Below are 23,055 nucleotides of genomic sequence, written 5' to 3'. Positions count from 1 at the left end.
TTCCTCTCAGGTGCACCGCTGCCCCTCACAACCTTCCAGTGCGGTCCAGGTAAGGGTATTCATTAGCTGTGAAAACACACGAGATGGATTGAATTAACAAGCAGTGAATCAACTCAAAAACTGGACAGAATTAATAGCTATGCTGCAGGCAGTGTGAGGAGCGTGACAACAATGTCACATTTTCTACTTGTGGTTTTCAAACTTCCTAGATGTGTTCTAAGGTATTTTACTGATGCGGCAAAGCAAACCCACAAACATTAGGATTTCCCTCAAGGTTCTTATATTGCAGAACTCACTGGTGCCTATGGAGAGTCCCATAGGTCCCTATTCTATGCAGTCAGCACTGAGGATGGTCTTGGAGCCAGCTGGGACTGTGGTGCTGTGGTTCTTGCTGGGGACAGCTGCAGGCTGCACAGAAGGTGACTGTGGTAGATAGACAATGTGGACTCCTGGAGAAAGGCTCTATATAAAGCATCTGAGTCCCAGGTGCACTTGCACACTTAAGCGGTTGAAGAACTGCTCATCCTTAATGAAACTGTTACTTCTGAAGGGCTGCTGAAGCCATGCTCTGCATAGTTACCAGCAAAACAGATGAATACAGGAAACGTGACTCCGCAGCAGGACTGGCTTTCATTATCAACATCTATAAGCACATGCTGACTCTCATCATGAATGCATGCAGCCTCTCTCCAGTCTCCTGCAAAATCAACAGAGCAACCTGAAATGCAGCTTAAATAGGAAAAAGAACAGGTTTATCATTTGGCTCTTGCTGGGTTACCCGCAGCCATCCTGAGCTGGATCTTCATGTCTGTGGTAGGCTGTGCCTCTGAGCCAGAGATCTGTGCGCTGCTATGAAATCCTATGTAAAGGATACTCCTTGGAATCACTTGCACTACCTACATCACACATCACAGCAACTGTATCTCCCAGCTACAAGGAAAAACCTGAGGAGTGAGCCCAGCTGACCCAATTTCTGAGCCTTCAGTCAGTGCGTGGTCCTCAGCAGGTGCACGCTCAACCCCCCCAAGTCCCTTTACACCCCCTTACACCTCTACACCCTGTTCTTTCTGCAGAAGTTATCCAACACAAAGGTAGTTGTGTGGACATGGAGTATAAGACCTTCAGTGTGTACAGCCTGTCTGCAGGCAGAAGCCACCACCAGCTTTCAGTGGGGCAGATATAGAACCAGCATTGATCCTGTTAGAGGTGACATGGGGTAGAGGAGGACGTGGGCACTATGCAGCCTTCACATCTGTTCTGCTACACCGATGTCTCACCCTTGATCTTAGCTTCATTGCCAGTGGGTTCACAACGTCCAGTCCCATGCTCCTAGACAATAAATACAAGCTATTGCAGGTCTGGCTCAGATCAATCATACTTATTCATGTCTAAGATGCTGGAAACCACAGACACAAGTCAGTGCTCAGCTTACATGGTGTCATACAAACAAACAGAGACAACCTTCCTTTCTCTTCCCGCGTACAGTCAAAGCAACAGGCAGGGAAGAACAGGCACAGAAGGACATAAATATTCTGGTAACATACAAGTTTATCACCAACATTGCTGTTTATTATTTATTAAAGACTGCAGAAGGCTTTTGAATGAAATGACAGTTAAACACAGGGATGCCTGTGCAGAGCAGTATTTCCATACCCATCTCCTGCAGCAGCTGACAGCATCCACCTAATGACAGAGGGAGGATGGGGCAGGCTGCCTCCCAAAATGCTTCCGCAGGATGCGCATTTGCACCTCAAAGAGGTCCTGAATCTGAATCACAAGTGTTTGTGTTGAACTGCATGGATTCTTCTTTTATGATTGTACCTAATTGCTTTTTGAACTTCTCACATTTCCAACATCGTGTAGCGATGAGTTCCAAGATTTAAGTGCATTTTGTGAAGAGGTGTCTTCTTTTGAACCTGTCTCCTCATCATCTCAGGTGATCCCTCTTTCCTCCCTCCTCCCACGTGAAACATTCCAGTAAATACTTCCCCCTAAATCCTGTGGAAACTTTATATGTATATATATATACATATATATATATATACAAAATTGAATCATATCTATCTATATGATAGAACAAAACTCATATCTAGAGAATTCAGCTGGGTTAAAGCATGTGTGTATCTATAAGCATGTAAGATGCGTCGCTGACCTTCCCAAGTAGCAAATATGTGCTATTAACTCACCAAAAAACCCCTGATGATGCCAGCAGAGATAACCTAGCTGTAATAGCTAGTAGTAATAGTAATACTAATAGTAGCAATGCAATGTATGTAATTAGAGGTGCAACAAAACCCCCATAGCTTAGCTCAAGCTGTGCTAGGGCTGTTTCCACAGAAGCAGCGAGTTGCAGCAAGGATGAACACATCTCCTAAGTGAGCCACAGCACTTGCAGTCTGAGTACAGCCATGAAGTCAGCATATTGCTCACATTTTCCTGTCCACGTACTAAACGTAGCAGGAAGGACCACCGCATCCATGAGAGGAGCGAGGCTCCTGATGGCCCCACACAGGTGTGCCTGAGGCAGCCCCTCAGGGCGTGTTCCCGCCTCAGCCCGGCGCCGTGACTAAACCACCATTACAACCCAAGGCGGGGCCGCTCTTTATAGTGCGCTATTTTAATCGCGCCCGCTCATTGGCTGCCGCCCGCGTGACGACAGCGGCTCTCCCGGGACAAAGTCCCCCCTGCGCCTCCCCGCTCTGGGTGCTGGGGTGGCGGCTGAGGTGTGGCGCCAGCGGTGCTGCTTCTGCGCATGCGTCATTTTTTGAGCACATCCAGAGGACCAGATATAGTCCCGCACATATCTGGACACAGTGCTCCAGGTGAGGGCTCCTCACCATAGAGCACAGGAGGTGGCACAGCTCGGGCCACTGGAGATTTATTTTTGGCATGTAGTGCAACCACTTTGTGAACATTTACCACACAGGCTAAATATGTTATCAGGTCTTGGCGCCACTCAAAAATAGCTGCCGGAACACCTGGCAGATAAAAGACGTGTTATTTTCTTACTCTGTATTTATAGAAGCTGCTTGTGATTATAGTTGAGATGTATGTTTTCAGGAGCTGCAGTCCCTCTTGCCTCCAGTAGGTCTGCTGGTATGTGCCCGATGCTAAGCTCAGAAAGCTCCACTGGGAACACAGAAAGATAAGATTGCTATTTTATGTGGTCAAAGAGCTCAACAGTAAGTGCTGTGTGCCAGTCCGTTCTGGGAGGACAGTCAAGTTGAAATTGCCTGATATTCTTTTGTGGGTGTGGATTTTTCTCCAGTTAATCAAACTCTGTTACATAAGAAAGCATTCTGAAAAAGGCACAGCTCAAGTATTACAGAATCACAGAATGACCGGGTTGGAAGGGACCTCAAGGATCATGTAGTTCCAACCCCCCTGCCCGGCAGGGCCACCAAACATACACATTTACTAGATGAGGTTGCCCAGGGCCCCGTCCAACCTGGCCTTGAACACCTCCAAGGACGGGGCATCCACAACCTCCCTGGGCAGAATTAGCTTGACAAACCAAGCACAAGACTTGCCAAGCAAAGATAATTGCCTCCCTTAAATCTTCCAGGAATCACCATCCATAGAGTTCTTGGATGTAGTTAATGGGAGGATGTTGAGCTGTGTGGAGATAGATGTGGGAAATCCCCAAACAAAAGGAAAGTCTGTACACTGCAATTTCTGGCAGTGAAACAGGTTTGAAATGCAGCAACGTATTTGTGTGGCCTGGTGATACTTGTGCAAACCCTTCATCTCCCAAGGAATTTGTCTGTGCAGAGATGATCCGTGTTAATCTGGAGCCTGAGCCAAAGGGATCCTGGATGGCTTCTGCCAGGGGATAGACCTACCACATCCTTAGCACACAGACAGGACAGAAGGACTTTCTAGAGACTTGTCTGCTAGCATCTACAGTAAAACTAGACCTGGACTTCAACTGGTTCAGTTCACACTGTATCCTGATTCAGATCATGCTTTTGGCAAGTGGAGTTACAGCCTAATACATAAACTTTGCAGAAACTTTTACTGCTTGTCCACCTTCTGTTACAGGATTTCAGAACCTGGGGCTTATCCTCTGAAACTGATTGTCCAGCTACCACTGACTTCACTAAGAATTACACGAGGACTTGTGTCAAATGTAAAATGCGGGTTATAGTCATGAAAGGTGCTGATTTTAGGTTACAGTTGTTGATGTATTTGTAATCGATTTCAGAGTCCAGTGCTGCATTCAAGCTGCATGAAGCAGATGCTGTATAGAAATAAGACAAACATTGAGTTTAAGAATGCATGCTAGAACTATTTTCAGTTCCTCATTTTTATCATTAACAATGTTGCTTTACTTTCACGTGGCTGCAGGCTGGTAACAGAGAGTGCTCAGGCTGGACTAAAAGTGCTTGGTTTCCTCTGAAGTGTTGTGTTTGCTCACCTGTGTGTGCCAGTACTCCCATAGAAATGCAGTACTTCATGCAACAAAGTATTTACATGGCACCACTGTAAAGCAGGCCGTAAGTTACTTCCTTTACTTGGGGGTACATTCTACTCAGGGCCATATTAATTATTAATAATTAATGAAAAAAGTCATGAAGAATAGTAAAAGTTGTTATGCTGTGAATAAAGTGTTTGCTGGCTGCTGTAGCAGGCTCTTTCTTGCATGTGCTGCCCCATGCACCCGTGACAGTGAAGGTCCTCAAGTGTCTCACAGCAGCCTGTTCCTAGCACAGAGCACCTCCAGCCATCACACCCTGTTTATAGCAAGGGTTTAATTAACTGCCTTCACACAAAGCTCTCATTCCCACCATGCCCAGTCATTGTGGCAGGGCCTGGATGGGTAACTCCAAGCAATTCCTACCTGAGAAACCTCCTTCTTGGTTACTGAATATTGACAGGGGAAAGAGATTTTCAGACAAATTCATGGTGAGTCACACCTTCCTTCCTTCCTAGGAACAAGAAGTGTTGCTCTATGCCTCACTCCACCACCTTCTCCTGTCCCTCCTCATCTGAGGTAAGAACTATGGCCCTCAGTACATAATCAAGCAGAGCAGCCAGGCTTTTGAGGATCCCGGGAAGCAGCATGTAGGGTGAGGTATGTAGCTCCAAGCTGGAAATCTTATGTACATGATAATCCTTAAGGGAGGGGTGAAGGAGAAACTTCAGTAATTCAAACAGTAGCTTCACGTTTACCCTCTCTCTCTTTGTTTTTGCTCATGTATAGCCAAGTCTGACCAACTTCCCTTGTGTGAGCACTGCCACCAAACATCATTTTGTATCACAGAATCACAGAATGACCCGGGTTGGAAGGGACCTCAAGGATCATGTAGTTCCAACCCCCCTGCCCGGCAGGGCCACCAAACATACAGTTACTAGATCAGGTTGCCCAGGGCCCCGTCCAACCTGGCCTTGAACACCTCCAAGGACGGGGCATCCACAACCTCCCTGGGCAGCCTGTTCCAGGGCCTAACCACTCTCCTAGTGAACAACTTCCCCCTAACATCCAACCTAAATCTTCCCTCCTTCAACTTAAAACCATTTCCCTGTGTCCTGCTATTGTCAGCCCTTTATCAGAAATAGCACAGGCCAGTAGGACTAGAAAGATTATCATCAGTCTGTGGTACTCTGTGGCAATTGAAACAAGATTCGTATAGTTGCCCAGTCCCTAGTTTGTTCCATTCATATCATCTTAGTTCCTTAAAGAAGAGAGAGCTCACCTCTTCCACCCTTAGTTGTGTTTAAGATTGCAGAATAAGTTAATAGCACCATGACTAAAAGGAGCAGCATCAGACCTGTAAACCCTTACTAAATCCAAAAGAGCATGCACGAACTCTTAACCTGCTGTTTGATAAGGCCCATTAAACAGGTGGATTACTGTGATCCTATGCTCAGACTGACAGAATCAGTCTGACTCTGACCTCACACAAGTGCAAAAGAATTTCTGACTTTGTCCCTGTATGCTGCGTGCAGGGCTTTGGATAATGCTTAAACCACAAACACAGTTCAAGGTTATCATTTCACATTAACAAGGCTTGGCTGAGACAGTAATCTAAAGTAACCAATTAAGAATTGCAATGGGAACCTGTGCTGAAGTCACAGAATTTTCTCTGTAAAACCTCTGGGTTACAGGCCTGATCTGGACTGCAGAGCTCTGACACTGAAGCAGGACTGCAAGTCTGAGAGCTGTGGGAAGGGAGGCACTTGCAACCACCGCTTGCTTGCAATGAAACAGCTTGGAGCTTTCATTCTCTTCTCTGCAAGTAGTTTCACTACGGCTGAGTTTGCCACAAATAGGTTCCACAGAATTAGTTTCTTGGTCTAAAAATGATCCAGTTACCTTTTTTTTCCCCCAAAGTTCTGAGATTGCTTTTAGGCTGTGAGTTGGAATACATCTGGGTGCTGGATATGCAGCACTGCGTTGTTTTTTTCTCAAGGGAGGAAAAGCTGTGTTTATTGGAAGAACAGGAATAACCTACGTTCACATCTCAACCCTGCAATGTGCTTGTCACTGCAAGTTTTACTGGGTTCTTTAAGGATACTAATTACAGAAATACGTTGTTTAAGCACGTGCAGTTGCTGCAGTTGTTTTGCTGAAGCGTTAACAACTCAAAGACAAACATTATATTCAAAGTTAAAAACCTCAGCCTCAATTTTACAGCCACGGTTAATATCAGTGGTCAGAGATTTCAGGGCTAGGAGAGAGAATTTTGATTATTTGCCTTGTCTACCATGAAACTCAGTTTGTCAGATAGGAATGCCAATAACTTTTGTTTGGGGCTTTGTTTGAGTTAGATTGTTCTGCTGAAATTTAACACCTACAAAAGCAAACAAAACTTTTTCTTGCTTCTTATTTAAGCCATTATTTACTCACCATTGCTGCGTAGTGGCATTTGAAACATAATACTTAATTGCTTGTTGAAGCATAGAAAGAAGAAATCATTTCAAATACTCCCCATTGGCTACTATGGTGAAATGGTCTCCATAATCTTACTTGAAACAACAGTGCTATTGCAAAAGTCCTTAAGCACTGCACTAACTGTATTGCATGCTGCATTTTAATATAATTCCTATACAAAATCTTTTTCCTTTTTTTTCTTTTGCTGTCTCTTTTTTTTAAATAAGGGTGCAGACTGAACTCTGAGACAAGGAGGAACTTTGTGCAAGAGTCTGTGCTGTTATCTAAAGGATATTGTTTCTTATCTGTACAGATCCGTACAACACAGCTAAACCCACTGCAGTGATGAGTGAGCAGTTATTTCAGGCAATAGGGGTAGAGGGTAGGGAGTAATGCAAGGGAAGAGCACGTTTAGATATCAGCAGTACAGTAGAAGAGTATTCTTTGCTGTGACGTTGCTCACTTATGGGACAGTCTCCTAAAAGGGGCAGGAGAGTTGCAATTGAATCAAATTGGAGAAAGAAGGCCATGTTGCTGGAGGTAGTTGTGCTCAGAAAGAAACAGTTTGGATTGAAATGCTGCTTGGCAGCCAAGAGAGCTTTCTGGAGTCCTGTCCACATTGCTTTCTTGTGACACCTTAGCTGCAGGTCTCCAGGATGCTGGCACACCTCCTGTGCAGGGGGTCCACATGCCCCACGTAGGGACGGCTGGGTGGCATTCTTCACAAGGACATCCAGCTCTTAACTCCACCCCGTGAATCAGCCACACATTCACACCCAGTTTTGTTGTCGTTTCTAAGGCCCTTTTGGCATTCTCCTGTCCCATAGCATAAGGCTGGTGAAGCAAATAGCTAAACTCAGGACTGTTGGTCTTCCTACTCTTCTCGATGCTGCTGTCCTGTGCTGAGAGAAGTCATGGAGGGCTTGGCAACAGAACTGCCTCACAAGCCAGGCGTGCTGTGTCTGCATGGAGTGTGCTGAGCCCCCCTTGCAGGCTCTTGCAAACCAGCCTCAAAGACCAGTTTCTCACGGACAGTAGCCAAGAAGCTGCTTGTGGCTCCATGCCCAGAGTCTTGGACACTCTGAATTGAGGTCACACCTAGGAAGTCCATTTCAACGCACTGTGTCAAACCAGGCCGCATTACCTGGTATGGCCTGGTAACAAGCCCTTACATTAACTACACCCACATAAGAACCATGTTTGACCTTAAAACTGAACTCTGCAAAAGAAATCCATAATTGATGTTATGCTCACACCTCACTTCCCATCTGTCCTGGTAGACAGACCACAGTTAGGGAGAACAATGGAGAACAACCCACTTTGTTAGAGGAAAGGGCCATAGCAGTGTATACGTGCTCTTGTGCCAACATGGTTCACTCGTGTCTACAAGAAGTTTCCAGCTCCTGGTCTCAGATCTGCAAGGCCAAATGGTATTGCTGGGAAAAAGAAGCAAACCAATTGAATACAGAAACTCTACTTCATGTTTGATTGCCGCAACGACTATGATTTACCGCACCGAGATTATTAAACATACCAAACAATTAGCTCATGAACTCTCACCTCTGGGGTCACCAGATCCTCTGCCTCAACAGATACCAGGTGGAAGGACACAACACCCTCCTTTTTGTGTCCAGCAGCAGCTCACCCTTATCCTCCCACACTCTAAGTGCTTGAATGTCAAAACAGAGCCGTGGGCCAGCAAATCTGACTCCAAAAGCATTCCTAGCAATTACTGGGAGGATACGTGGATGAAACCACGGCACGAAAGGTGATCGTAAGGTTACGTGTTATGTATAACCAAATAGATTTTCCCCCTCATCTCGCTTTTGTCTTTTATTAAAAGAGACCAAAGGATTCATTATGCAGCCTTTTAAAGAAAATCAGCCTATTAGTAAGCGAAACATAACTGAGCTGCGTTCTGCCTTGGAGCAAATCACATCTGTGTAAAGTCACGGTAACAGCTGAGGCAGCGCTCCAACTCTATTTCAAAGGTTCAAGTGGTACTCAATTAGTACCTAGCTCCTGAGTTACCTACTGCAGACAGGTGAAATTCACCTGCTATTTTAAAATAGTGTAATTATACTATTTTCCAAGGTGTTTTGAGGAGTTGCTAGTCAACACGTTACAAGACTTGGTGTTTATCTTTTGTGTCATGCGTCAGAGGTAATTACTTCACAAACTAGGTGTGTCACTGGGAAGCACTGAAAACTCCCTTTGTTTCAGGTTACCTGAATGCCTCAGTATGGGAGGTGAGCAATAACCAACCCGATCCCCTTCTCCTCCAGTGAGGCCTCACAGAAGTTACTGGGAATGGTAGCCTCTTTGTTTCAGAGTTACTGGCCTTAAGGTAGCTGGGGCTGATTAGATAAGGCGACTCTATCTGCAGCCTTGATATAAAATGAATTTAGTTTGCCCTCACTGTGTAGCAAGGTCATTGAAAACTAATTAAGGATATATGTATCCATTTGTAAATTGTATATGAGCTGTTTGCTGTGAAACACAAATAGCTTTTTCTCATGAATGAATATTTAATTGAGGTACAGATCTAGGTAAGTCCTTACAAAATACCAGAGTTAGAATTCAGATCTAGTGAAAGTAGGCAGTGTTCTGCTTTGTTTAGCAATGCCATTCTGCTTCTACCTGCTTTGTATTTGGTCTTACATATTTATTGGTGCCCGCCTGTTTTCAACATTATTGTGTTATCTCAAAGCAAACAGAGGATTTCCCAAGAGACAGGAGGATTCTTGTACTTCAGCCTCCAGCTTAGTGTCTCACTCATGTACCAAGGTCCAAATTACCCTCCTTTATCCACAAGAGAAGCTTCCATTGAATATTCTTTTCTGATTCTGCATTGGTTGTTCCCTGTGCAGACTGAATTGCCTTTGGACAGCTGCCGTCTGTGGGAAGCAGGAAGAGCTTTTGCACCTAACATCGCTTTGAAATGCTCTTTTCTTTAAGAAGCAAGTGAAGCAGAGTAGGAAGGCTGATGTAATGCCAGTAATAAGCAACCTGATATTACTTATTAACACTAGCCAATTTTATGCTACAAAGCATTCAGAGGGAGAAAGGTCTTGTTGCACAGAGCATTTAAATATCTGAAACTAGGCAAAACATGGTGAAAACGTCTGGAAGAGATGGTTCTGAGTGAAAAACAGGAAAAAAGGGGACCATCTGAGATTTACCAAGTAACCTTTGCAACAAGCAATTCCTTGTGTTTGAATTGGGGAAAAACAAGGGAAAACCCTCTTCTACTGTGATAGCTGGCATAAAACATCAGAGTAATGTATGGCTTATATTACTGACAGGTGAGGCAAGAACCATACTAGATCCTGGCTCAGTATTTAACCGTAAATTGCATTACTGACAGTGCACTTTCTGAAGTGGAATCAGAAAAACAATTACCAGTTGGTGCAGACAACTTCACAACGTATACTGAAAGAGCACTTTGCTGTGGAGAGAACTGGAAAGGTGGTAGAATCACTGTCACTTAGTCCTGAGTCTGAGATTTAAGGCCTTTCTAACTTTACAGCCCTGATTTGAGAATCACTGGGTGAAACTCAACAGCTTACATTACGAAAGTCAAACAATATTCTGATCTTAAAAGCTGTGAGTCAGTATGATATCACAGGAAAAGAAAATATACTTGATATCCATTAATTGTACATTTTATTTTGTGTGCTTATTTTAGCCCCAGAATTCTGAATTTTGGCACTCTTAGCTGAGATAGCTTGTTAGTTTATTTTTTAACTCCTATAGCATCATCCTTACAGAGAGAGCAATATAAATATCAGTGCTGTGTGTTTTTTCTCTCTATCATCCAGTGGAGGCTTTTTTGCCTTCACCTCCCTTTACTACTCATGCCTGCTGTAGGCACACATCTGCATTCCACTTGTGAAGCACATGAACTAAGTTGGTCAACATTACTCGACGTGCTCTTTTTGTCAGCACTGCCTTTATGCACCTCTGGTTAGATGCTTAAAAACAAGAAGAGTTGGTCCCTGTAGAAATAATTCAGTCTTGCAGGGGGGTATTTGAAATACATGGCACTGAGCTCTGCTTCTAATCAGACTCCAAATAAAATAGCACAAAGGAAGATATCAAGGTAAAATAGAGATTACCTGTGCAAGGGAACTCCCTTCCTCTTTCTTATCGTATGCATTAAGATCATTATTTCATTTTGAGACGTAAAAGCTGTGTTGCCCCTAGTTTCCATTTGCTTCCAGTCTTGAACAAACACGGCTGGATTTACATGCGTAGAATAATCTTTACAAATCCAGAACATCGTGAACATCTATTGTCACCTAATGCATTTTTAAACAACGCTTTGTGATGTGGTGGTTCTCATTCAGCAGATTGAGCAAATTCTTATTACTTTTTTTTTTTTTAATTTATTTTCATTAATAAAATCAATAATCCACTGTGGATTTCAGTTACAGAGACGATTACCATAGATTTTCCTTGCTTGATCACATGCATGTTTAAACTGCTTTTATCTAGTACGTCTCTGTACAATTCATTGATGGTTAAGCGGAGCGTCATGTAATCTCACGGAACAATTGTGGGTGCAGCTAGAAAACCAAATGAATGCAAAGATAAGGGTCTTCCAGCATGTAACTGCTGGATCATTTAACAGTGTTTATTTCCAGGCCTCAATTCGCCTAACCATTTCTTAGCACAAACTCACACTGGAAAAACACATTAATTGAACTTGGCAGAAGCTTCTCATTTAAGGAATAACAAAAAAATCAGGAACAAGCTTTGAGCTCTTTCACCACGTGTATCCCCTTCGAAAGAAACAAAAGAAACCTGGAGAATGTCAACAGTGCTGTGAAAGAAAACGCTCGTCCTCTGTGACCTGAATTTGTTGGGTTTTCATTAGGCTCAGTGTGGGCAGAGTAAGGAAGGAGCTCTCAGTTCAAGCAGAACTGGAACTCGACAGATCCTTGGCTGCTCTTCCTGGAGCGTGACAGTGCAGGAATTACAATGCCAATGTTTCAGGAATTCTAACTGGGAATGAACTGCCTATTCACAGTCATGCACAACGAAACAGAAGCTACTCTCAGTAATACCATATGACTACTTTCCTCCTACAGCTCTTAGAATTGACAAATAAAACTATCCTCTTGATTTTAAACCTATATGAAGTGGCTCAGAATGTGGTATACTTTCTTTTATCTGCTATGTTGACTGCCTGGCCTTTAAGCTGTCAAAAGTAAGCCACTCTATGTTTCCAGTTAGAAAAAAATCCCAGGAGTAAAACTGCAAACAAATCACCAGAGACGCTGCAAGACTATTCCAACCATGCTTGGAAAATTGGGATCACACTTCCTATATTCAGAAACAAGAAACCATTGATTTTGTGTGTGCAAGCAAGAATGGTGTTTTTAGGACATAAGAGTCCACGCTTCCGAATTTCAGGATAATCACACTTAGGAAGATGTATTTTAACTAAAACATGGCTAATGCCAAATCTGTTAAGCAAAACCGCTTTATACTGATAGGATACCGATCCTGTCCAATTCTTTGAATTCATCAGTGCTTTACATCAAGTTGAAACAAGCAGAACAGGAAAATTAAATTGTTTTTCTCCTTAAAACAGATGGAAGGTCTTAAAATACAGTTTGGTTAGAGGGCAGTAAGGCACGGGAGCTGTTACAGGGAACAAAACAGAAACTGGGTCCTGCTACTGACCTGCTGAGCAATTTAGGTCCTTTCATCACCTCCCCAGCTTTAGTAATTCCTGTAAGTTGTTAGTAATGCCATACTCTTAATAGAGCAGGTTAAGAACAAGTGTTGGATCAGTGCAGCTGTTAATCCTGTAACTTAAAGACTTCATTTTGATTTGGGTCTTATGCTCGATTGTGAGGTCTGGCACAAAATGCTGTAGTTAAGGTGCCCATAAAAGCTTTCTCTTGCTTAGCCAATACCTAAATCCAGAACCAACTGTGTTTCCTTTTATTATCTTATTTTTCAAACGTTAATTTTCCAAGCTTTTACATTTCAATCTGTTTTTTCATCTTTCTACTTCTACCCTAGACTGGCCTGATGAGAGCTGATTTCATGCCTGCTCTCATGTTCCTTTGCTCCTGACTCAAATGGCAATTCAGCCTGTAAGCATTATCAGATAGTGTAGTGTATTACACGTGATGCCCATGCTCCAAAAACTCAGTGTGCTGTCAGGACACCATCAAGAAAGCCACAGAACTGAGAACTTTCATCCCTTCTTTGGAGACTAAGCTAGTCTCCAAAGCTAGTCTGAGTTTAACTGCATCTGCAAAGGATGAATAGACTTTTGTATAAAAGGGAAGGAAGGGGTAGGATTATATACATTCCCATCCATTTGGGGAGGGAAGTAGGGAGTGAAATGTAAAGGAAGAAACTCGGGGACCTACAAGAGGTTTCCCTCACTTCAACAAAGACAACTTGCCGCCCTTCTGAGTTTAGTAACTCTCAGTGCTCTGTAGCCAAGGTGGTTTGAAAACACACCTTGCAAAAGGCAAAAGCCCAGGAAGGAGGTTAAGGGTCTCTGGCGAACGCTCTAACATGGCAATTGTTCTTTTCCTTCCACAGACGACAGTTCTGCCTGTCTGGGTTCAACATGTTCTCGTTGGTTGGGTTTGGGTGGAGCGGTGTTGAGTAAGCTGGTAGTTATGGATACCATTGAGGTATCTATCTTTCCCCATATATTGCAGGTGATTGTGGGAGAATGGCACAGGGTTATGTGCTGTGGCAAACAGGAACCTAGAGATTGTATGTTGCCACATTTAATTATTAGTCACCTAGATTCCTTTTCCCTCTGCTTCTTTGTAGTTAGGAAGCAATAGTAACTGCAATAAAAATTCTTCAGTTTTTCAATCAAGCCAAAATACGGTATTAATGGTAAGGAATGAAAATACCTACATGCCTTTTGCACCTATATGCCCCTCAAAAATAATCCAAGACCACCACATAGGGTTCTGAGTGAAGAGTGGCAACAACTAAGTTCTTATATTCCTTACCATTGCTTCTTGGGCTCAGCAGTCATATTCTAGCCTGCTTCACATCCAGTACCATCCTACTGAATAAGGTGTGAGTCCCATCATAAACTTATTCCTTAAAAGAAGTCTCCTCACATACCATATGTTGTTAAATTAATCTGATTAAAGCTCATCCCAGTGGGATTGTTCCACCTGAAACCAGAGGCTGTAGCTGTTTCCCAGAAGTGTTTTATCTCATCTCCCTCAGAAGCCATTTAGCTTTGATTGTTTTTTCCTCACCTGCTGTTGCAAGCTGCTTCACATATGGCTCAGTTTTGACAGTAAGGCCCTCTCCTGCTTCCTAGGATCACGCAACAAGAAGGGAATATAGCTGTGAGTTCTACCAGTCTCTGCACCCCTCCCTTCTCTCAAATTTAAAGCAAAGACAATTACCTCAATTGAATGTGGCACTACCAGTGACTGCCTAGTACTATCTGATACAGGACCTGGAGGAAAACTCAGGGCCGTGTTTTTGTTACTGTCCCTTGGCATTCCCCAGGGTCTCCACAACCCTTATCTTTGACACGTGCTGGCTGTTACCTTGTTTTGAAGCTTCCTTTCTTGAAATGAGGATGTTGAAGACAGCAGCTCGGATCTGCACGTTTCCTTACCCTCGCAGCTCACCCACATGCCATTGCCGGCACACCGGAAGACCTGTGTCCTATGGTCCGTTGCCTGTGACAACGTAAATACGATCTGTTCTCACACCCCAGCGGGCGGGAGGCCACAGCTCCTGCAGGCAAAGCACCTGGGGGCTGTGCGGGAGCAGGGCAGTGGATGAAGGGTGGGTATAGGCACAGACAGCGTGTCATCCATCTCTGCGTGTCTGTGAATCGGTTGGTCGGTTGCACAATCCTGATCTAAGAGCACGGCCAGCTGGAGCAGCCTGCTCACTGTATAGTTTTTAGACTTAGGTGGATTTTCAGACTTTTATTTCATGCTGAAAACGTGCTTTAATACAAAAACCCATTCTGCCTTTTGCTTGAAGAGGAGGCAGGTGCCGGTGCCGGCCGCCATGTTGTGGTGAGGGTCTCCCGCTGCTGGCCGGGCACGGGGCGTGGGCCGCACCTGTTGCATCGCTCCAAGGGCGCTCCCACCCGGGCCGGGGTCCTCGGTCCTCGCCCCGGGGTCTGGAAGCGCGGCCGGCTGGGCGTCGGGCCGCTGGGCGAGGCCGCCCCGTGCTCGCAGAGCGAGGGGGGGAGCGGTGGGGAATGGCCGGTGGCGGGTGAGTCACCCGCGGCCCCACCTGCTACTTAACTGCCGCCGGGCGGCCGGCGCCGCACTCGCGGGTTGTGCCGTCGCCGTGGCAGGGAGCGGCTCTCATTCCTCCTCCCCTTCACAGGGCGCTCGGCTGAGGCGGGGCAGCTGCTGCATGAGCGTTGCTCACTGGAGCCGGGGAAGCACTGACAGCGCCGAAAATGCCGAAACCGGTAAGTGAGGCGCGGGGGCTGCCCGCGTGTCCGGTGGGGTCGTGCCTCCCGTTGGATGAAGCCGCGCCGGGGCTCGCCAAGGGCGCCCAGGGAAGCTCCGTGAGGCGCGGACGGAGCCGCGAGGTCCCGCGGAAGCTCCGGAGCCGCCCGAAAGGCTGCTTAGAACGGGAGGAGCGGGCGGAACGGCTCGGCGGCTCGATTCAAACGCGGAACCGCCCTAGGGAGCCATGCTGATACTTGGGCCGCTCGCCCAGCGGCGGTTGGAGGGGAGGGCCGCGCCCCGGGGCTGCTCAGTGCCGTGCCCGGCAGGGAGCCGGCCAAGGCCGGGAGGCTGCGGGCCTCGGAGCGCCCCGACCGGGATCAGGGGTGCTCGTGGGGCGCCGAAAGGAAGGGCTTAGTGTGCTGCCAGGTCCGTGAGGTGGCGAAACAGCACCGGCTCTCACTTGGTATTTGTGAATGCTGAATGACAGGTCCTCGTTTCTTGCCTTCGTGATTAAAAACTTAAGGTTCAGGGGATCATTGTACCGCTCCCCACGGTGCTACCGCTGGGTCTGTTGCCAGGTAGCCTCTAACAATCTTCGTTAAAGCGTTTCTGTTCTTTGCTTTCCTTTTTTTTTCAGTTGAACCAACTTGAATACCTTCAAACTTTCTTGCTGTGGGAGCCCCCTCCTGCGTCGGTTTGCTCATGGTTTTGTTTTTTTTCAGACTGTTTTGCTTTGAATTCTGCTGCCACCCTGGCAGTTAGAAACGGTAATTCCCTTGAGGAGCTGGCTGGTGCAGAGCTGCCTGTGCTCTTGGAAGCAGACAGCTTTGGAACTCTGAAGAGCATAACCAGAGCAGATTGTGGCTGTCTGTTTCCAACAGAGGCAGTACTTAAAGCACAGCACAGTAAAGAACTTCCAAGATTATTAGCTACACCCTTTGGAAGGAGACTAGACAAGCTTATCCTTGGGGTAATGAGCAATGGATGTTCTGCTACTGTAACGCTGAATTTAACTTAGTTAAGGAGAGCTTAGATTAATTTACACTGCAGATTCTGTAAACTTAGGGGGAACAAATGAGGAAAAAAACTCTTCCTTTGAATTCTTTGAAGAGTGCTAAATCTTCATTCTCCCGGGATGTATTTAATCAACAGGAGGCGATATTGGAAGCCATGAGTAGGTGTGGGAAAAATCTCTTTATCTCTCTGCGGAAGGACAGCCATGCTTTAATGGTTTCTGAGACGTGACCTACTGTCCGGGATATATGGAGAAGACTCTTTGTTCAGTTTGTGTGGTATAAGCTCTTCTTTTTGCAACCTGCATTCGGTCCCCACCTTTCAGTGGGGCTGACTGCCACCTTAGTGGATGCAGACAAGGAGAATTTTGTGGAGGATGTCTTAACAGAATGCTTTGGTCTGACTGCTGCAGATCGAGACGGTGTGTTTGGATCCTTCAAATCCATCTCATTTGTTCTTAGTGCAGCTAAATAGGATTCCTATCACTTTGCAGGGTGAGGTAGGGACGGGTGTGAAGTTGTCGCTCCAGAGCAGAACTGTGCTCAGAAGGAGAATGATAAGAGCCTTTGATGTGTGTGGGGACTGATACCGTGAACTCATAGGAAATGAAGAGGCAATTTTTGTTTGATAGGTCAAATACAAGGGTACAAAATAGATTCTACCTACACTTGTTTGCGTGTGTCTTGTCAGCTTGGCATAAGTAAATACAATGTTGTTTGGCAGACCTCGTGCTGATAGGGATGTGGTTTTACAAGCCGGTCATCAGTTGTCATCTTAAACATTTTATTTCTAAGCAGATGATAACCACCAAGGTTTCAGCATTTGCTTTCTACCTGTCCCCAAAGCAACGAAAGTAATTTTCCACACAGAGCTTTTGTTGTTAGAAAAAATACGTGCACAGAAAGCTTGCAGACTGGAATTCAGTCTTTCACACTAAATAAGTCCAATGAGAGTAAAACATGAGTGATTTTGTATTTTAGTAATGTACCATAGTGAAGTACTAGAAAGCCAAGTGCACGCCAGGTTCTGTACCGGTGCTTTATCGCTGTTTGTTGGATCAGACACACGTATAGAGTGCTCAAAATAAATCTTGGCAACGTTTCAGGAAATAATTGTGAGATCTTTGATAATAAAGGCAACTGTTAATTCCTAATTTATAATTAAACACAGACTTTCTGCCACGTATAACAGTTATAGAGTAACGAGATCACTGGGGTGTGCTGTAAATACGTAACTTCTGATTCTCAGCTCTTAAGGGTTTTAGGTGGAAGTTCACCAGCAGTTCAGAAGCTGAACTTCCATCTAGTCTGAATGATAGTTCATAAGGTTTCACAAATGGTAAATTATTACATAAAGAAACAGAAGAGATGTTATCTTGTCCAAATCTTGCTTTGTTTTCTGAGAACAAGCAAAGTGTACAATAAACCGACTTGATCAGCCTTGCATCTTTTCTTTACTGAAGTGTCTGTGTGTGCACTGTGTTTTGCCTTGATCTGTATGTTGCTAGCTTATTTCTGTTTGACTCATTGCATGGATGGTGTTCCAGCTGAATTACATCCTTTGGCAAAGCAAGCCAGTCACATAGAGCCACAGGGCTGCGGGCTACTGAGCATTACTTACAGAAGGAGAAGGAAATGTGATCTCTGCTCCAGAGACCTGTTAATTTGATCTGACCTATCAGCATTCTGTGGTCCTTTTTTGAAAGTAGATTATTCTTTCTCCTCTTAGGAAATCTTGAGAGGGGAAAGGAAGCATCACAAGAAATGATGTCAGCTTTGCAGTAGGGCATTTCGTGTAATGCCACACGAGAACCTTTAATACATCTGTGTTTTTGTAACACTCTTAAAGATAGGTCAGCAATACATGCAGTCTATCAACTTCTGGTGCTAAAAGAGAATACAGGGAGAATATCCAGGCACCATTTTCTAATGTGTTTAATAATAGCTTATGTTCAGAGAGCTGAGCATACCAACAATACCTGCCAGTGTTGGGGGGCATAGTGTTGATGCAGAGAGCCATCATATATAGGAGTAGAAAGCACATATGTTATAAAACAAACTAAAAACACCAAAACCTATCCTAATAATAATTAATTAATAATAATTAAACTTGGAGGTGTGGTGGAAAGAGGTCCCTCAGTGTGTAGAACAGATTGATATGAATTAGTTGTTGATAGGATGGACTGTCTTGTCCATTGATCTGCAATGTGTGGGGTTTCCCTGATGGAAAGCACTAATACAAGGTGTTAGGAAAATTCTTGGAGATAGGTTGTCGTTTCTGTTTTTGTCCAGAAAACACAAATTCTAAGCAGAACCTGGAGAAGGATTTGGGGTTGATTGTAGGAGGAAGGCCTCCTCGCAAAAGGGGAGATAGTTTAGTTTAAAATATGAAGGATTTAACTATCAAAGAAAGGGAGGATTTGCTTTAGGCAAGGCTTATAGTTAAGGGGACTTGTGAATATCAGAGCAGTTCAGTTTCTGGTTGCTTTCTCCCCTTGGAGTGTTCTAAGACCTAATGCCCTTAATTAAGATAAAGTCTGATGAGGACACATTGTAGTGCTGCTGCCTGTAGGAGTGTGCAGATGGAACTGATGACTCAAAAGGCTTTTCCCAGTCCTGTGTTATTAATGTTCTAGTGTGTGCCTGGCACCAAGTGGTTAGACAAGTCCTCCATACCTGTTTGTTACTGAATATACATGCATTCTAAAAATGGACATGAGGACAGCGTGCAAGTCTTCAATGCAAACCTTTATCGGTCTGTGAACACTTAATGGCATTACAATTCAGTGTTTGTCATAAGCCAACTGGAAGAGCTAGAAGTGTAGCAACAGGGATTTACTCTAAAAACTAATAATCATTGATATTTTCTAGATCTTCCCAATTTTGTCTTAACTGTGTCTTCTAACTGCACGTGATAGTTTGGTCTTCAATTTCTTCACAGCAGATTTCTATAACAGGGCTGAAATAAAAAGAAAAACCTTTAGAAATCAAAATTAACATACTCTTAGCTTATGTAGCTATGGATTTATGCAGTAATAAGATAGTTTTTTTTTTCTTGTGAGCACAAATTGCAATATGTCAGATGATACGGTATTTAGTGTGGTTGCTACCAAGGGTGCTTCAAAAGGAAGTTGAAGGATTCTACTATTAGTAAGTGTAGGGAATAGTTAACAAATAGTTAAAGGTGGAAGAGAATGAGCTCACAATTGTGCCAAAATCCAAATTACCGTATGAGCTGAATAAGCATTCCTGAGGTCAGTCTGTTCTTGCTAGCCGCCTTAGAGAAATCAAGTGTTAACTGTTCACGTTAGACACTACTTAAAGAATTTCTCGGCCTTCTTGAAGGGCAGAGGGTGGAGATAAGTCTTCCTGTTCTCCTTCCGCCCATGTGAACATCCTCCTCTGTTCTCAATAAATAAATAAATAAAAAATCAGTGACATGTCAGGACTTTTTGAGAATAATTCTTCTTGATGGCTACTGAAGGTTCCTGCTCCACTGTCGTTGTTTGGCACACTGTGTCCGAAGGGCTTTATGTGCACTGTAAATCCCATAATCACTCAATTGACCTTGAAGGAAGGCAGTGCTGCCTAAGATCGTTGAACCACACTACACACTGTTAAGTAATATATCTTGGCTGTGCCGCGGGGTTGTTTTTGAAACCTGGTTTCAGCATTAGGTAATACTTAGTCTCTGAGCTGAGAAATGCTTCTCCATGGAAGCAACTGAAGTTTCAGGCTTTTACTGAGCAGTGCACAGCATTTTTTCCTTCTAGGAAGAGGAAACTGTCCTTTCCATGTGAGTCTATAAAGAAGGCTTAGGTTGGCGTTACAATTAAGTACATTGCCTCTACTCTGCGTATTTGTTCAGATCCAGGTTTTGTTTCTAGCCACTGCTTCATAGTGTCTTGATGAGTTACCTGTCTTCAGCTTTGAGAGAGCATGGGTAACGTGTGCTGAGCTGGGACTAATGAGCATCTGACACCATCAGCTGCCAATTAAAATAAAAATCCCAAGTCAGAATTAAACCCAGGACTCTGAACTTCTGAGAGAGGGGGAGAAACTGTTTCTTAGCAGCAGTGACTGTTGTGTTTGGCTGTCTGTTGTGTAGGTAACATGGAAGAGGTGCTGGGACTCCTTGTACAGCTTCTGTAACCTTTGCTAGTTTTGAGATTTCAGTGTGGAATTGCCACATTATCTTATGTGGCAATCGTTTCTCTCTTCAACTTCCATGAGCAAGTGCTCTAGTTATTGTGTAAAGCTGAGAGACATCACTACCACGGTCTCTTTCTTGATTTTTCCACATGGAAACATCCAGATTTGCTGTTGCAGTCCAGCCTTGATGTGGGATGTGTGTGAGAGGCTTCTCTGGGGATGCCAGTGTGTGCACACCCAGCTGATTAATGTTGAACTAAATAGTGATTCTCAGTTCTGCCAAGAGACCAGCATTCTGCAGGTGCATAGAGCAGATCTGCAGGCTGCCTACTAAGTAAAGAAATGGGATCTGAAGAATCTCCTTCTTGTACTAGGGTGCCTGAATTTTGCCTGACCAGCCCAGTAGGGGACTTCAAAGACTGTTGTAGGATCTTGGTTGCGGAGTTCTTTGTCAGAGCTAAAGTTATTCTTTAACATATAGAATACGCTTTAATTGTGAAAGCTTAGCTGGATTAACTTTTTTATCTTTGTAAATAGGTGATTATACCATGTTCCTGATGGTTGAAATGTGCAAACTGGCAGGTGGGCTCCATAACTGATCTGTAGTGAACTCAGAGTGGGAGAAAACAGCTTCCCCCCTTAAAAACTGCTGCAGCCTTGCAGGCAAAGTTTCCAGAGTTACGTTTTTTGCCCCCTTTCTGAATTGCTGTACTTGTTGCTTCAGTAGTGAAGGACCTGTGTAGTTTCATCTCAGAAGTCCTCACACTGTTTTAGTGGTCAGAAAGGAATATTTTGCTAATCTTTCCACTAATTTTTCCTATACTATCCATTATGTCACAAGAGCAATCTGTTTGTGATTAGCTGACGTTCCAGGACTTGCAATGACCTACCTTTATCTGGGAGCAAATAGTACCTGTTGCACGCTGTTTGAAGTACCTTGTTGGGAAGTGTAAGCACTGCAGTGTAATGGACGTAGATCAGGCTGTCAAGCTATCACAGGTGATCACATCATATAATCCCTCTCATAAATTTTGCAAACGCCACGTGATGTGTTCCAACGAAGTCCATGAGATAAAATTAAAGGACCTGATTACAGAACAGGTATAACAGAAGGGTGGGGCCTCAAACCAATAAATCCCTCTTTGACAAATGGATTCATAACTGGAATGCAGAATGAACATACATCATTACCTAGACTTGTGTGACATGTTACACTGCTATTTCTCCTTAAGTAAATGCAGTTTGTGTCCTTCCTCTACACTGATCTCTTCAAGAATGTGACTGGCCTTGCCAGGTCAAGGAGAAAGGCCCTCTAGCCAAATACTGCGCTTCTGCTGTTGGCCAAAAGCTGATGCTTAAGGAAGAGCATTTGAAAGATACGCATAATTGCTTTCCTATGAACTGCTGAAGTACTGGAGGCTGGAAGTTCCTATACAATGAGTTAATAAGTTCTGTGAACTTGTCTAGCCTCCTGTTGAAAACATGTGAACTCCTGCATTCAGAGTATGCCGTAATGAGGCTGTCCTAGATAACCTTCACAGTATTTGGAAAGTTATCTACAGGATTCCTTGCTACAGCACTGTTTGAAGAATTACTTTCTCTTGCTTAGAACTGACCAGTTTTGATGCCCTGTTTATTCTGTTGATAGAGGCAGTGAGCGCTCTTGGGCTTTGTCTGCTCTGTTCATAGCAACTGTGACATTATATGCTTCTATGTCCTAGCCTTGGTTAACTTTCTTCCAAGCTGAAATCCTTACCACTTTGGTTCCTCCTTGCATGGAATAATTTCCATGCAAACTTCATCTAGTTCATGTCTGATGCAAAATACTGCCGTGTCTCCTGCGACTTCTACCTCTGGGAAGAGTGCAGTTGCTGAAAATCACAGAATCACAGAATAATCAAGGTTGGAAAAGACCTAGAAGATCATCTAGTTCAACCATTACTAATACTTCCCAGTTAAATCATATTCCTCAACACAACATCCAAATGCTTCTTGAACGCTCCCATGGTCGGTGACTCCACCACCTCCCTGGGCAGTGCATTCCAATGCCTGACTACCCTTTCCGAGAAGTAATAAATGTTTCTTCAACCATTGGTTCTTGATTGCAAACTCTCAGCATAATCCTGAGAGCAAGTCACAGCTTCTCCTTGTGTTCACGTACTCTGTTCCACTCCAATCTGATGTGCCCTTCTTCCACTTCAGAAGTACAATCATTGTATCTTGTGCTAATGCTGCTCATACTGGGTCTGTTGAAACACTGCTGAGAGCTGACGGGTTGTGTGAGCATCGAATTTTTGACTCTTCAGAATTATGTTTTGTGTATGTGTGCAAACTGTTCTAGAATCTATGTCTTTGCATAAGCACTGGAATAAAAGGCTTAGGTTAATGGAAGGCTTTGAGGCTAGTGCAGCTTTTTGTCAGATGATTCATGCCTTCAGACCCTGCTTCTCTTTGTTGTGAATTTGTACTGTGAAGCTCAGCTGCTATTAAGTTATTGCCCTCCTATTGTTTCCAAATGAAATGCCAAACTTAGGTAATGGTGTTTGTGCTTTGGATCCATGCTGTGAGATGCTCAGGTATTCTGTGT

At 44.1% G+C, this 23,055-nt stretch overlaps 2 protein-coding genes across 2 annotated transcripts in view; one reads left to right on the top strand and one right to left on the bottom strand.

Moving 5' to 3' along the window:
- The window catches only part of TAGAP (T cell activation RhoGTPase activating protein), a 55,790-nt gene extending 40,750 nt beyond the window's left edge, over window positions 1-15,040 (bottom strand). Inside the window, exon 1 of the mRNA XM_015858329.3 lies at window positions 14,431-15,040. The gene's annotated coding sequence lies outside the window, so the exon portion shown is untranslated. The remainder of the gene's footprint in view (window positions 1-14,430) is intronic.
- Window positions 15,041-15,171: 131 nt separating this feature from the next.
- Window positions 15,172-23,055, top strand: part of EZR (ezrin) — a 33,793-nt gene continuing 25,909 nt past the window's right edge. The window contains exon 1 of the mRNA XM_015858334.3: window positions 15,172-15,320. Within this exon, the coding sequence (XP_015713820.1) occupies window positions 15,309-15,320 (12 nt within the window). The 5' untranslated portion in view covers window positions 15,172-15,308. The remainder of the gene's footprint in view (window positions 15,321-23,055) is intronic.

The sequence above is a fragment of the Coturnix japonica genome, chromosome 3 (assembly GCF_054131305.1).
Source record: "Coturnix japonica strain WE chromosome 3, WE-NBRP24, whole genome shotgun sequence".
NCBI classification, from domain to species: Eukaryota; Metazoa; Chordata; class Aves; order Galliformes; family Phasianidae; genus Coturnix; species Coturnix japonica.
The sequence above is the reverse complement of the archived record's forward strand: the minus strand, read 5'-3'. Positions and strand labels throughout refer to the sequence as shown.